Here is a 15,784-nt window from a genome sequence, read left to right as displayed (position 1 = left end):
ACCAGGTAGGAATAAGGGGTAGGAAAAGCGGTTCCAAAATTAATGGACTAGTAAATTACTGTTGATTAGGGTATGGAGTCCCTAAAGTAATATTTCAAATAATATTTCATTAAATACTACCTGAAATCGCCATCAGGACCTATAATATTACTTGTGTTAAATTTGCAGTTGAGGATTTTTTTTTTTTTTTTTTTTTTGCTGGCTCCACCCAAATGCTCAATCAGTTGAAGGATTTCCCTCCTTCCACCACCATCATATTTGTGGGTATATGTTTAATATTTTCATGACTGTTCCCGACACAATACTTACATATTTCCAAAGCTAACTGGTTACACACTAGTTCACATTGCCAAGTACTATTTCTTGATCTGATTTCCAATACGCTTGCTTTTGTAGCCACTGAATTATGAAGAAAAACAAGAGGTGACCCTGCAAATCAGTGTAGTTAATGAAGCTCCACTTTCTGGTAGTTCAAGACGAACCGTGAACATGGCGACTGTCACTGTTAATGTACAAAATCAGGATGAAGGCCCTGAGTGTAGCCCTGCAGTGCAATTTGTTCATATTAAAGAAAATGTACCAGTGGGCACAAAGCGCAGTGGATATAAAGCATATGTCCAGGAAACAAATAGTAGCAGTGGCATAAGGTACTTGTAATTCTGTTTTAGTTGATTTCAAATTTACCATGTTTTTAAAATGTATAACTTATTTTGATACCAGTATTGTAATTTGGCTTATGATCCATTTTGCTATTTTAATTCATCATTACTTACAGGTATAAGAAATTAAGTGATCCAGAAGGATGGATCACTGTTGATGAAAACTCAGGATCAATCACAACTTTCAGAAGCCTAGATAGAGAGGCAAAGACCACCAGAAATGGTATATATAATATTACAATCCTTGCCTCAGACAAAGGTAAGAACTTTGTGTTTAAGCCAGCTATATACACCCCCAACTACAGACATCCTCAGTTTTTAAACAACATACATTTTTAAGTCGGCTGCATACATTCTCAAAATTTATTTCACCCCAGATGACAAATAGAGTAATTGAGAGGTTTGCTATAATTTATTAACTCATGTCTGCTTTCTAATAGTACCCTCAGTTTTGTATGTAATTACAGTATAAAATAATTTAGTCATATAAAATACTTGAGACTATAATTTATTAAAATTAAATAATCATTAAAAATTGAGAAAATTACTTCAGAAAAATTAGCTTTAATTTATTTAGTCATATCTCTTAAAATATTCACTTTGACAGGAAAATTTATTACAGAGAGAACATACTTACTGCCTCATAGGTCAGTCCTAAAAAAGTTATATCTTTCTACAGGAAACTGACAATATACTTGGGGGTTAGTATTCTGATATTATAAAGTTAGAAAAATACTGTGAATCCACAAAATCATATAAAATGGAAAATCATTTTCTATGAGCCCTGTAAAATTGGAATGTGAGCACAATGATTAGGAATGAGATCCTTTTAGTGCATAAAATATAATTTTACCATAATATACATTTGAACTTTTTGCCTCTGTAAAATAAATATGTTAACTACAGTAAACATAAATTATTATACTATAGCTTGCAAAATTAGAATTTAGAAGTGATTTTGGAAGATGTTTTAGATATTTCAACTTTTTCTAAATTAAAGAGAAATGGCTCATATCCATTGATTGAATTGGTAAAGTTGTAATCATTGTTAATTTAACTTCAACCAATTAAAGACTGCCCTTTAAGGCCTCAGCTTCCTTTGTCCCTTTGTCAAAACATGCTTTTTGGTCAAAGCAAGTGAAAAGAAGAGAAATAATATGAAAATCAAATCCATTATTTTTACATTTTTAATTGCAGTTGGCAAATGGTTTTTATCAATGAGATAAAAATTACTGTCTGGAATGAGAGATTTTGGATGTAATTTTATTCTACATTTTCCTCTGTCAAACAAATGTTTTTATGGCGTTTAGAAGAGAGGCACTGTTAATCATCATTGTGGTCGAGAATAAATGTGTGACAGGGCTTTTTCCATTAATTTCTTTTGAAGCTGGTAGGGGATAAATAACTCCACATCTTTTTATTTTCTGAACTGAGATCATACTAAAGTATGTTTTTTATTTGTTTTTGTCTTTTACCTTTTTCTAAAATCTATCCTGGCTCATTCCCTTTGAGCCCTCCCAGCTGCTGCTTCCATACGAGAAATGTTCTCTCCTGTGAGCACTGACCTCTGAGCCTGTGCTCACTCCCTCTCCTACTTTCCTACAGTACTTGTTTCCTCTTTTTAAAACTCCCCCTCAAGGATTCTGTCTAAACTTTTCCACACATTTCTCTCTTATCTACGTGCATTCTAGTTTTACTTCCTTCTCTTCTAAACAGAGCTCTTTCTTAAGCTTTAAGTTCAATTTCTCTTCTCTTCTCAGGCTAACCTCAGTTGGCAGTTTTGCCCAGGTGTTTCCTCTGTATAGTTGAGTTTTAGGTTTCTACTTTTGTTGTAAGATTCTAACTTTGGGGAGGAGGAGTGTGCTTTCAAATTTTTAAAAAACATTTATCAGAAGAGTGCCATGCACATAAATCATGGACCCATAGGTAGCTCACCTTCCAAGACTTCATTTTAGAAATTGATATTTACCCATATAGAATTATATTAATATTAGAAGGTGAGCATTGCATGCATACATTCCAGTAAATAAAAGAATATTATTTATTAACAGATGAAAAGCAGAGCTGTGAAACACTGAGTTAGATGTCTAAAATCTTTGGTTGAAATATTGTCCAATACTCATCACAATGTGCAAAAAAAATGGAGTTTATTGAACAACTCTAAATATTTCATGGAAGGGAAATTCAAGCATTTAGCACCGTGGTAGCATAGCAAACATTGTGGAGGTCAAAAATTTTTTTTAATTAATTAATTTATTTTTGGCTGCGTTGGGTCTCCATTACTGCGCGCGGGCTTTCTCTAGTTGTGGCGGGTGGGGGCTACTCTTTGTTGTGGTGTGCAGGCTTCTCATTGCGGTGGCTTGTCTTTGTTGCAGAGAGCGGGCTCTAGTCGCTCGGGCTCTAGGGCACAGGCTCGGTAGTTGTGGTGCACAAGCTTAGTTGCTGTGCGGCATGTGGGATCTTCCCAGACCAGGGATCGAACACATGTTCCCTGCCTTGGCAGGTGGACTCTTAACCACTGTGCCACCAGGGAAGTCCTGAGGTCAATTTTTAAAGACTTTATAATTAACCAGATTTAATCAGTAAGACGTGCTTTCAACTCCGTGTGTGGCCTCAAACGGAAAGAAATGGTCAAGACATCTTGCAATCCCAATTTTCAGAGAGAGCAAGAAAATACCACATGGCATAAGAACAAGAGAATTTGAGAGACGAGATTATTCTGTCCTAATAGAAAAGTTGGTCAGATGGATAAAATACATGTATACATGTCTCCCTGCTTCCTTTGTGTCTCTGTCTTTTCTTTAAAAGTTGTCCAAAGTGAGAGATTGTTGCACTGTTTCTTGTATCTCATTTCTTCTCTCCTAGTTCCCTTTTCTTCCTGCTGAACTATATCCTTTACTAGTTCTTTCAATGGTGCATTGTGGGTGATAAACCCTGTCAGTTTTATTGTTCTGAAAAATATTTTAATATTGTTCTCATGCTTGATTTGATCATTTGACTTGGTTTAGAATTTTGCCTTAACCCCTTCTTTCCCTCAGTACCCTGCAAGTGGTACTCCATCATCTTTTGGCATTTCTGGTTGCTGATGCATATTCTACTGTCTGTTTAATTATTGTCTCTTTATAGGTAATACATGCAGATAACTTTTATAGTTCCCTAGGTTGTGTTCTATATATAGTTTTAATTCAGTGTTATGCTGAGAATTTATTTTTATTTACCCAGCACTACAGTCAGAATATATTTTAGAAGATCCTTTTTTTTTTCTTTAATTCTGGGATATTCTCAGCAAGTATTTCTTTAAGTATTACTTCCCTACCATTCTATTTATCCTTTTTTTCTAGAGTCCCTGTTAGATGAATGTTTATTTCTACTGGAATTTCAGTGTCATTTTCATGCTTATTTAAACAGTTAACCTTCTTTATGCTTTTGAAGATAGTAAATATACGTGTTTCAAAGATATCTTGCATAGAGTGAATTAATCTTCTGATTGTTGATTTTGTTGGTTTTCCTTTAAGCATTAATCTTGCTCATTCAGGAATTTTAATTTACAAGCTTACATTAAATGGGGGGTATTGGTTTGCCTCTGCTTTTGACTTTTTTCTTTCTTCCACTTTACCTCATAGTGGTCTTGTAGTTGCCTCCACCATGTTCTTTTCTGTGGCCCACATTTCAGAACCCCTTCTTAACTTGGTGGGCTATGGCTCCTGGCCCATGATGACCCTGGGAATATCATAGGTTCTTTTGCTGGGTCGAGGCTGTGACTGCATGCCAGTGCCTGGTCTTCCTGCTTTCCTAGGTGGGCACTTTCGTATAAGGCATAGCCCCAGGTCGCGGGTGGCACAGGTTTTTTTCATCCTCTTCTCCATGCCTGATGTTCAAGGCCTTCTTATTAAACAGAAAGAATAAACGATTTAGAGACACAAGTCCTGGATTTATGTTCAACTTCAGACTTCACAACCGTGTTACTAATTTGTGGCCGGGACCCATGACCACCTCATTTTTGAATCTCCAGATTTTCCACTGCAGTGCCCTGTACAAAGTAGTTATTCAGTAAGTTTTTATTGAATACGTAGATAGATGAATTCCTTAGGCTACACCTCAGAGTGATTATTCTGGTTTGAAAATATTTTTCCACTTCTGGGGTCGTTCATGCTTTGAACATTTACGTGTACTAGTTTTGTTCTAATCTCCCAAATACATGCCTTCTGTCTTTCATTTTTCCTGCCCCCAAATCTTAAGTGTTTTCTAAATGCATATTAAACTCCAAGCTCCCTACGTTGGCTTTCAAGGACCCTTGGTTCTTCTTTCCAGCGTTAGTTCCCGCCAGTGTGCCTTCCCCTTCATTACATCCAGAACATAGGTGTGTGTATGTGCTTTTCCACCTCCTTAAATCTCTTTGTGCTTTTAAATATACCAGAAATATCCTTGTTGGTCCCCTCTTCCTTCCTCTTTTTAAAAATCTGTCAAAGCTCACCTCCATAAAAGTTCCCATGTCTATTGCAGCTCTTTAGTGAATGAATGACAAATCTAAATAGCAGTTATTTTCTGTATAACCCATTTGAAATTGATAACGTCTTTCTCTTAACTTACCTTAAGCACATAGCCTGGGACTGTGCTTGTCACTCTCATTTATATGGTACAAGTGCCTAATAAGTAATAAATTTTTTGCAATGTGTAATGTCCCAGTGAAAACTCAAAACATTAAAAAATTGTATTTTCATATCCAATTTTCTAGATAAGAGAAGCTGTACTGGGACACTAGGGATTATACTTGAAGACATGAATGATAATGGCCCATTCATACCTCAGCGGACAGTGATAATCTGTAAAACTGTCATGTCATCGGCGGAGATTGTGGCCGTAGATCCCGATGAACCCACACACGGCCCACCCTTTGACTTCAGTTTGGATGGTGTTTCTGATTCAGAAGTACTTAGAATGTGGAGACTGACAAAAATTAACGGTATGTATTTTTAGACATTACTTTGTCCTTCTCAGCATCAGGATATCTAAAATATTTTTTTTCCTGATGGAGTAGAAGAATAATTCACTGAATGGTAACTGCCAACAAAAGAACGTGAGTTTCTCAATGTTGATGTGGTGAGAAGTGCCAGTCTCTGATCAATCCTGTGCCAGGATTCCCTTTGGTGTTGGGTGAATTCTCATTCGTACTCCACCCCCCCACCCCAGACTAGGTCTGATGTAACCACTTCCTGACTTGTGTACCTCCCACCTGCACAGAGTCTTCATATGACAGTGGTCTCCTAAGTCATAAGGGAATCCCCATCCCTTGCAGGTATGCTACCCAGAAAGCAGACTCTGAGACAGTCTTTCCAGGCTGAATGTTTATCAAGGAGTTTCCTTGGCATTAATATGTGTGAAAGGAAGGGAAGCAGGATTTAGCAAAAAGAGAAATCAAGCTGTAGCTCAGGCCAAAGGACAGCCTCGGCTGACTCACGGGGAGTCTGAACTAAATGGCCCTTCAGAATGGCCATTCTGTTCTGTGCTTTTACGTTGCTTCATCAGTGGGTTGGGCTGCCCTCAGGGATGTGACCTTTGGCAGGAAGGCACAGTCACTGATGGTGCTGATAGCCTCCCAAGCAGCTGGGACAATACATCCCTGATTACAGGGGATCTGGGTATGCATTACAGTGTCCACCATAGGATCCCTTCTTTCTGCACTGCATTGACTTCTGACCATTTCTTGTCTACTGTTTTCTATGTGGGATTCTTCCCCCACTTGGTCCCAGTCTGTACTTCTGACTTTACCCATGTTAGAATCTATGATGACAAGAATGGCAAAAACAAAAGGAACCTCCCTTTTTCCCACCATTGCCTCATTCCCTACATCAGCTCTTAACTTTCCAGCACATTCTGCATCTCCTGACCGCACTACAGTACCTGTGCATCATGATGTCATGTCACTCCAGCTTTCACGACTCAAGATCCACTGTAAGCTGAGTGGGGGGTGCCTTTAAAATGCCCTTGAAAGGTTTTCATTCCCATGCTTTCAATGAGTATCCCTTGACTTCCTATTATGACAAGTTGCTCTGTGAACTGACAACATTTTCAGTGTTTGTAACAGCATTCTAACGTGTGTGTGCTTGAGAACTAACCTTATATTTAGATGCCCTTTCTACTTATTTGGTGTCATAATATTTCTTTTTACATAATGTTAAAGGAGGTGGTAATTTAAAAAAATATTCCTACTTAGTACAATGAAATGTTGTCAGGATTATGTTGGGCAAAACTTTGTTAGTTTAAAATTTTACTGGGCTGTGAAAGAGCCCCAAAGCCTGGGAAATGCCAGGTTAAGAACGTATCCTAAAGAGCCTTTAGGTCTTGCCATGCTATTTATTCTTCTTGGGCATCAATTTACTCATGTGTAAAATGGGATTATTGGGGGAAGTAAACAAGATAGTCAATGCAATAGACCATGGCACGTTTTGAATCATAAATTGTGGTTTTGTTAGTCTTATTATGATTTCTTACACATACATAGACTCACTGGGTTAACCATGCTTTCTCTTAAAATTGATTTGATTCAGTGATTTTTTTTTTTTACCCAAATATCCAAGTTTATATTTAGAGCTTCAAATTATGAAATAATGAAAATGTCACACTGAGCCAGTTAAGTGGGGAGGATTATTCTTGGGCATGGGCATGTGTCATCTACATGTAGAGTAGTATATTTTTGGCGTTCCCAAGACTAGGATTTTGACCTGGATATTTTCTACTATTGACCTAAAAAAACATACATAGAAACCAAAAAAAATACAGTTGGTCCCAGTGTCTTGTAGGACCATGAGAAGAAGTTCCAGCAGCATGACTCATGCCTTGAAAATATGTTCAAGGTTTGGCACAATGTATAGAAAACAAAGTAAGGGAAAACATCCAGAATTTTAGTCTATGAAATTCTCTGATGAATCATGCATAAAAGAAAATATACACTGACTGGTATTTTAAAAATTTTAAAATTTTAAAGATGTGATAAAAATCAGTCTTTAAACAAGTTTGTTATTTGTGATAGGAAGGATTTGTTTATCCACAGATAAAATATATTATTACAAAAGCCAAAAGACCTTTCTAAAAAGAGGCAGTGTAGACAAACTTTTATATGGTTAGAAAGACTTTGTCCATTCACACTTACAATCGTGTAGCACTTGTGCCTTTCCCATCAGGAATATCCAGTTGTAGGGAAATATGAATATTCTGTCACTAGTTATTTATTTATGCTCAGGAGAAATCAATGACATTCTATAACGCTTGGTTTTATTTCCTTTCAGATACAGCAGCACGTCTTTCCTATCTGAATGACCTCCAGTTTGGACGATATACAGTACCTGCCAGAGTTACAGATAGGCTTGGCCAATCACTTGTCACTCAATTAAACGTGATATTATGTAACTGTGTTACCCCAAGTGACTGCAACACTGACATTTCTCCGCAGATTGGCAATGGAATGCTTGGAAAGTGGGCCATCCTTGCAATATTGTTGGGCATAGCATTGCTATTTTGTAAGTCCTTTCATGAATTCAAATGATAGCTTTTAAAATAACTTTCAGGCCACATTCTTAGAATCAGCACTGTTATCTATGGCTGCTCATTTGTATATAGCTACATTTCTATTTAACAGGCACATATTTAATTTATTTATTGAAAGTGCATTTAGGTATCACTTTAGTGCTATCCTAATTAGCATAGACATAAAATTCAACACAAATACAGCCCTTGGCATTGTTTGTGGCATATCTGGTTAGGGCAGACTTTTCTACTGGATGCTACTTTGACACAAGCAATAATATTTATGTTTTCTGGAAAGTTGTTTTCATATTTGTCATCATAAATTCATAACATTGTTTTACGATAAACTGAAAATCTCTCTCATCCTCCAGGTGTCCTATTTGCCTTAGTCTGTGGGGCTGCTGGGGCAGCCAAAAAGCCAAAAGTATTTCCTGATGATTTAGCCCAGCAGAACCTCATTGTATCAAACACTGAAGCTCCCGGCGATGACAAAGTGGTAAATTGTTTGTCTTTTCAAAATACATACAGATGATAAATTGGCCTAACCAACAATAATGATCTTTTCTGGGCAAAGTTCTTTTGAAATCAGGTAACTTACAATATATAAAATGTCATCAGTCCCAGAGGACAGATAAAATGACATTGATCCTATGGTGATATATGGCATTTCAATTCGGCCATATAGTGTTACGTAATAGTAAAAATCCTTCGGCATGTCATTATTATTTTCTATTTCAAGGGTGTCATGGCTTCAACTTTAGACCCAGTCTTTTTTATATGTTGAAGCTGCTGGTTGTGTGTAAGAATGTTTCATTTAGTTATTCACAGATCATCAGCATATGGTTTTAATTTTTTTTTCTGGCAACAGCAATAAAATGACTACAGGCTTTGATCATTGTGGGAAGAACTTTAATGGAGGCTTTCAGGCTCTAATATAGGTTAGAAAGGAGCCTGAAGTCAAATATATGAAGCACTAATGCTAACAGGTGATTACACTGCTTCAGCTTTGTTTTCCAGCCTAATATGTGGATGAAGAACAAGTAAATTCCCTACAAAAAGCATAATTGATGATTAGAGCAGGAAGGATTTAGAAAACAAAAGGATGTTGACATCTAGGAAGGTATTAGAAAAAATAAAACTTAGAGTTTCCTACAGAAAAGTAACATGGAAAATTAGTGGCCAGAGCTTTGGTGTTCTTTTCTCTGCTGATTTATTTGTATTTAATTATCACAAGGATTTAGTATTGCTGCTAAGATTTTTACAGCAACTTTTATTTCTATTGATTTTGTTTCAGTTGAAGGGAACTCAATTAGACACTAAATAAAAATACTGATTATTATTTCTGTTTCTGTTCTAGTCAGGTGAAGGGAATCAGGGTCAATCCATGTAAGACAATAGTGTACAATCCTGATCTTGAGATGTGAGATGCTGGAAGGATTTCACAAATGAAGTTGTACAGTAGTCTAAGAAGTTTTCGAAGAAGGAATATACATCAAGCTTTCTGATTTGTCTCAAGGTTCAGACCACTTGACATCTATAGTTTGTTGCTTGTATTGGACAGTACGTGAAGTACTGGGGTTACGGTAGTTAGGTACTTGGGATTGCCAGGACAGATGGAGTTCCTGCCCTCAGAATGCTTACCTTATAGTATGAAAAGTCACAGCATCATCTGCATGATTTGCTCTTTTTCTCATTTTTTGTTCTCCTCCATACTTCCCCAATGCCAAATGTTTTGTTTCAGTATTCCACCAATGGCTTCACAACCCATACTGCGGGAGGCTCCACTCAGGGAATTTGCAGCACCCTGGGATCCGGAGTGAAGAACGGAGGGCAGGAGACCATTGAAATGGTGAAAGGAGGGCAGACCATTGAGTCCTGCCAGGAGGCCGGGCATCATCACACCCTGGAAGCGTGTAAGGGAGTTGGACAGCACACCCTGGATTCCTGCAGAGGAGGACAAGTAGAGGCAGACAACAGCAGATACGCGTACTCCGAGTGGTACACCTACACTCAGCCCCGCCTTGGTGAAGTGGGTTTCCCTAAGTGACCTACAAATCTATTTTGCTTCCTTTTCAACTTTCTAAATGATTACAGTTTAGTGGCCTGATCTTTATTTTCAATTAATGATTAACCTACTAATAAGAAATTTGATTTTCCTTAATTTTGATTTAGTTATGATCAGATGTTAAGTGGATATTGACTTTTCCTCATATTTTGTTTGCTTTTTAATTGCTTCTGAAATCATATGATATTCAAATTCTTTTTCTCATGACTTTGTGTTGCCATTTCTCTGATGCCATTGTCATCAGACAAGTCATGTCTTAAAGACCAAAAGTGGGGTCCAAGGCAATTCCAGCCTGCACAGCCACTATGCCTATCTGGAAAGCTCTGAGCCCACATGCATTCAGGTTCAGTTTAAGAGATGCATTTCACATTAGCCATAATCTTGAAAGAGAAAGCAATGATTACTTAAAACGAACACTTGTATAGTTGCTGCCACATGTGTGACTTTTAGAAACATTCTATGTAGTGAAATGATGGTATGATTGATGATATAGACCAATCATGGGTGTTTTTTATATGTAGGAATCCATCAGAGGACACACTCTGATTAAAAATTAAACAATGAAAGGTAAATCAAAGCAATTATTTTTATGCTAGTAAGTTTCGGTGTTTAAAATAGTAATAAAATATTCTGTGTTTTTTCTCTTGGCAGAAGGTCCAGCAGTGTAATCAGGATAACAGTCACATGCATGCTCAAGACTACGTCCGGACATATAACTATGAAGGAAAAGGATCGGCGGCTGGTTCTGTGGGTTGTTGCAGTGAACGACAAGAAGAAGATGGGCTTGAATTTTTGGATCATTTGGAACCCAAATTTAGGACACTAGCAGAAACATGCATGAAGAGATGAGTGTGTTCTATTTAGTCTACAAAAGCCAGTGGCTTTAATTGTCTCTTCTAAATTATTATTACAAGCCAGGATTTTTTAAAAAATAGAAGATGCTGTTTTGGGGACTTTTCCCCTTTATTTTGTTGAGATCTCTTTAGCCAAATGTGCTTTTACAGAGGGATGCTGTGAATAACTACACACATTTCCTGATTTTTCCATAGTTTTTAATTACTTGTCTTCCACCTAAGGACACCTGCAGATAGACAAGTTGAGAAAGTCTGCATTATTGTTTACATTTGGGTATAGTGACAGCAGCCAATTTATAGTGCAATAATATGGAATTAACTCAAGTCTATATCATAGACTACTTGGAGTATAACCGAATGGAAAATTGAAGAGGTCTTGCTCTAACATTATCTTCAGTTACCTAAGTTAATTGTTTGTGTGGTGCTTGAAGACTGTTGTTCTAAACATTCTAAAGTGTATACACTACATTCTTGCTATTGTTTTAGTCTTGTAACATGACCTTGCTTCATAAAGCAAAGGGAGATTCCCAACTAAGCACTGTTATTATAATTCCATTTCTGTGGACTTTAGTTTTTGTGTTGTATTCTCTGTGAAATCTGGCACTGAATCTACATTTCCTCTGTTGCCCACCTTCTCTGCAAAATTTAAATTAAAAAAATGCTGAAGAATGTATTTTTACTCCTGCAAGGTTTTGGTCTTTGGTCCCCGCCACTCCCCACCACCCCTTCTGTCTGCCTCTCACCCTCTCTTCCCTCTTTCCCCCTCTCCCTCTCTTTTTCCCTCTATCTCTCTCTTTCTCTTTCTCTTCTTTTTGTTCTTAAAACTCCAATTTGGGTTGGAGAATATAAATATTTTTAAAAGACTCCTCTTTTTCCTTGCTTATAAAGTGACTTATTCTGTGTTTCTGTTTTATGTAAGCACCTGTATTCTTGGCTTTTCTTAAAATCAATGTAATGTCAATTTTTTTTGTTTCAACTATTTTGGTGATTGCTTCATTATCTCCTCAGCAAAGACCCTTTACTTTTGCCATTCAACTGTAGAAATATGTCATGCTTTTATATGATGCAACATTTTATGTTAACAAAAGGAATAGTGTAATTAAAATTGGGGTGTGGATGTTTAGCGTATAATAGTATATTTACAGTTCATTATTGCAAGCATACAGTTTATAAATGCAAAATAGTGATGTTTTTTGAAATAAGCTTTGCAATACAGGGATCGTGAAATCTCTCTAGGAATAACTTTTATAGCTTTTTAGATGAGGTAGCTAGTTATAGCTATGTGTTTGTAAAGTTTCTTTTTAATATTTTGAGATTACAGTTTTTAACAAATGTCGAACTGGTTCGAACTATTTAAATTTTGAAATAATAAGACAAAGTTAAACTTAATAGCCAACCAAATTCCAGGCTACATTTTACAGCTGATTTCAGTCAATGAATTTTCTATCCATACTAACCATATGGACATTTAAAAAGTATTTCTGATATTTAGGATTGTTAATAATATGCCTATTTTGAATTCACAGGATTGGCTTATAACAATTATTTTTAAAAATTAACACTGGGTAATTTATTCAATAATCAGTTTATCTTTTCAATAGTTTCATCACTACTCAGTCAAAAATACTATTTCTCAAAGTTATTTTTAATAAATTATGTATAAAATTCTTGTATATTACTAGTTATGATAAAGTAAATCAAATAGTTTTTAAAAATCAGTGTGTTTGTTAATCATGTGTCTGATATGAGCTTATGGGATTGTATTTTTCTTAGAGAAATGAGTCTCTTGTTTAGAATCCTGTTCTACATTTTTTAGAATTTTAGAGTTTGATTTGGAGAGGAAATTGTTCCGTTGTCATCACCACATTTATCTAATTTTACTATTCTAAAGACTGTGATGCTATGGGATGTTGGTTAAGTTGCATAATTTCTCTGTGTCTGGTTTTCTTCATCTAAAATGGGGAATAATAATAGAACTCCTTTCCTAGGGTTCTATTAGGGTGGCTGTAAGACATTTGAATAAAAAATGGTTTTTAAACATGAAAGTCAGAGTGGTCCACCTAAAAGGCACTCCTAATAAAACCAAATAATTTTAAATAAGTCACATAACAACCCATTTTATGTTAACAAAAATCAATTAAGAAAACAGGATAATGAAAAGGTTGGGTTTTTTGGAGGATTATTTTGGTTTTTGTTTTTCATTTTCAAATGTTTGTCAATTGAGCATATGTTTCTTCATAATGATCATCTGATGACTGGATCTTATATTTCCAGTGGTTCAGAACATACATCGCAAAGATTGCTGAAGTATCTGCAAAGGATTGCTTTGTTTGAAACACTGTGAAGCTACTCTATTCAAATTGGCTGGAAAGAGGAACATCCACTTCTTAAAAAGGGCACTAATTCTAAAGCTCTTTGAAAATTACTTGTGCTTAAAATTCCTCCTGCCAAGCCCATCCTTAGCTGCTCTGCTAGCTTGTTGGGCTAAAGAATGGTTTGCCTCCGAGGCAAGCAGTTGCTTGCCTGGGAGTTTAAGACTCTTGGCAGTCACCATGGTTATCTAAATGCAAAAACTCCAGAGAGACTACCTTGATGCAAACTCCCAGCTCCACCCTTATTAGCTGTGGGATTTGAGAAGTCACTCAAACTTTGAGTCTAGTTTCCTCGCTTGTATGACACCTATTGAGGGGGTTGGAGGGGTCTACTTCATAGTTTTGTTGTCAGTTAAAAGAGTTAATTCATGAAAAGACTTGGTACTGGGTTAGCCCTCAATATATATGTCAGCTGCTGCTATTATCATAGGAGCAGAGGATGCCATAGCTGGGAATAATCATAGCTCCTGTATCCACTTCTCTACAGCTGACAACTTGCCATCATGTTCCCATTCATTTTCCCCAGAAACTCGATCAGTGTTTTACCTGTGATGGCCTTTGGGAACTTCATGGCTAATAATAGTTTCCAGGTCTCTGAGTCTTGGTAGTCAGGAAGCTACATCATATCTATAGCCCACAAATCAGTGTGTGATCAGTCTTAAGACTTAAATGAAAAGCAGATAAAATTCCTAATAAGCCATACATTGCCTCAGGAAGCAAAAAGAAGGCAAAAATCCTAGAGATTTCCCCTACAAAATGTTGCTTCAACAGAGGAAGCCAACAGAGATCTGCCATTAGTTCAGTGCAATCTGCTTTTGTGGTCTCTGTATAATCATTTTCTGCTTTATTGGATTCCCTGTTTTAAGATGGGGTTTTATCTTTGTTCCTTTTCTTTCTTTCTTTTTTTTTTAAGTGCAAAATCTGACTTTGACCACAAGCTTTCCCTTTAGTCTCTACCTCCAGCGTTTTCCTGGGCTCAAGATTGAAATTGACCCCAGATTTTGCCCTGGTCGACCCCTTAGGCAGTAACATCCTGACGACAAAATGCTTTTCCTTCTATGTACCTAGAACCATCATTTTTTTTACCTCCTTGAATAATGAAGCTGTAAGAGGTTACATGATATCTATGTAGAGCTACAGGTCTTATCCAGTTCTTCTTTAAGACCTCTATTATCCTATTATTTACTTTTAGGTCAAGACCTCTGTTAGGCTAGTACTTTTAACTCATGCATAAAGACAAACAGCATGTTGCCACATCCAATCAGGCCTTCCTGAGTTGCCTGTATGAATAGTGTCCTCCTTCTTATTACTTAGGCTTGAAGCTGAGAATCCTTAGCTTCTCTTTCTTGTCTGCATAGCACATCCTATTCGTTGCCCCAAACTGCCAACTTTTCTGAGAATTTTAAACACAGTTTCATTCATTCATTTTTTTACATACAGTCATTTAATGCGCTCCCATTACAGCCATGTAAGGCCTTCCTAATACAGACTGTTTGTGCTCATGTGAGAAGGAACAAGCTGAATCAGCTACTCTTGCACAGGACAAGGCATGTAGTCCAAGGTGTAGTTGTCCCTTACATCCCTACAGGAAATCTGCACAGAGCTAAGAGGTTAGAACTGTGGAATTTCTGCTAGTTTCCTGCTTGCTTTTATTTATGTTAGGATGTAGGAATGAGGATGGAGCAAAATGCTGTTTCTTTCACAGTAGACAAATAGTAGGGTGACCTTGCTTGTACTATTTTTTTAGAGTGTGGTTCACAGATCATCTACCTCAGAATCACCCATTGTGTTTGTTAAAATAAAGATCCCTTTGGGACTTCTCTAGTGGTCCAGTGGTTAAGACTCGTGGTCCAGTTGTTAAGACTCCGTGCTTCCACTGCAGGGGGTGCAGGTTTGATCCCTGGTCAGGGAAATAAGATCCCACAGGCAAGTGGCCAAAACAAAACAAAAAATCCCTTGAATCAGAATCACAGAGATGACAGGTTATTGGGAAGAAGTATGGAAGTCCGCACTTTTTAATAAGTTTGCTAAGTCACTTTTACACCCTTTAAAGTTTGAGAACCATGGATAGGGATTAGTATCTGGATGTAGGTGATTATTTGGAAGTTTATGAAACTAAAGCATTTAAAGTTTGCTTCTTCATATCAGATACATTACACAAAATGCTAGAAATGTACCAAAGAGAAACACATTAGTTTGTAGAATTCCACAATTTCAGTTGATTAACCATTTCAGAATGAACTCTGCTCCGTGATTCCTGCCAACCACATGGAAGGGAAGTGGAGGCATGGTCTTAAGGTAGAATCGTGG

General features: G+C 36.9%; 1 protein-coding gene across 4 annotated transcripts in view; it reads left to right on the top strand.

Annotated features, from left to right (window-relative positions):
- Positions 1–15,784, top strand: part of DSC2 (desmocollin 2) — a 323,425-nt gene that overhangs the window by 19,373 nt on the left and 288,268 nt on the right. For 2 of the 4 annotated variants that reach the window (XM_082641308.1, XM_082641309.1), the window contains 7 exons: positions 397–647; positions 776–918; positions 5,395–5,622; positions 7,946–8,176; positions 8,555–8,679; positions 9,925–10,212; positions 10,900–13,147. In XM_082641308.1, coding sequence (XP_082497434.1) covers positions 397–647; positions 776–918; positions 5,395–5,622; positions 7,946–8,176; positions 8,555–8,679; positions 9,925–10,212; positions 10,900–11,097 — 1,464 coding nt within the window. In that variant the 3' untranslated portion in view covers positions 11,098–13,147. Of the gene's footprint in view, positions 1–396; positions 648–775; positions 919–5,394; positions 5,623–7,945; positions 8,177–8,554; positions 8,680–9,924; positions 10,213–10,899; positions 13,148–15,784 lie in introns of those variants that run through there. The other 2 variants (XM_082641310.1, XM_082641311.1) reach the window with 2 other exon arrangements.

The sequence above is a fragment of the Mesoplodon mirus genome, assembly GCF_964341445.2.
Source record: "Mesoplodon mirus genome assembly, chromosome: 13".
Classification (NCBI taxonomy): Eukaryota; Metazoa; Chordata; class Mammalia; order Artiodactyla; family Ziphiidae; genus Mesoplodon; species Mesoplodon mirus.
Note: the sequence above shows the minus strand (reverse complement) of the source record. Positions and strands in the feature narration are given on the sequence as shown.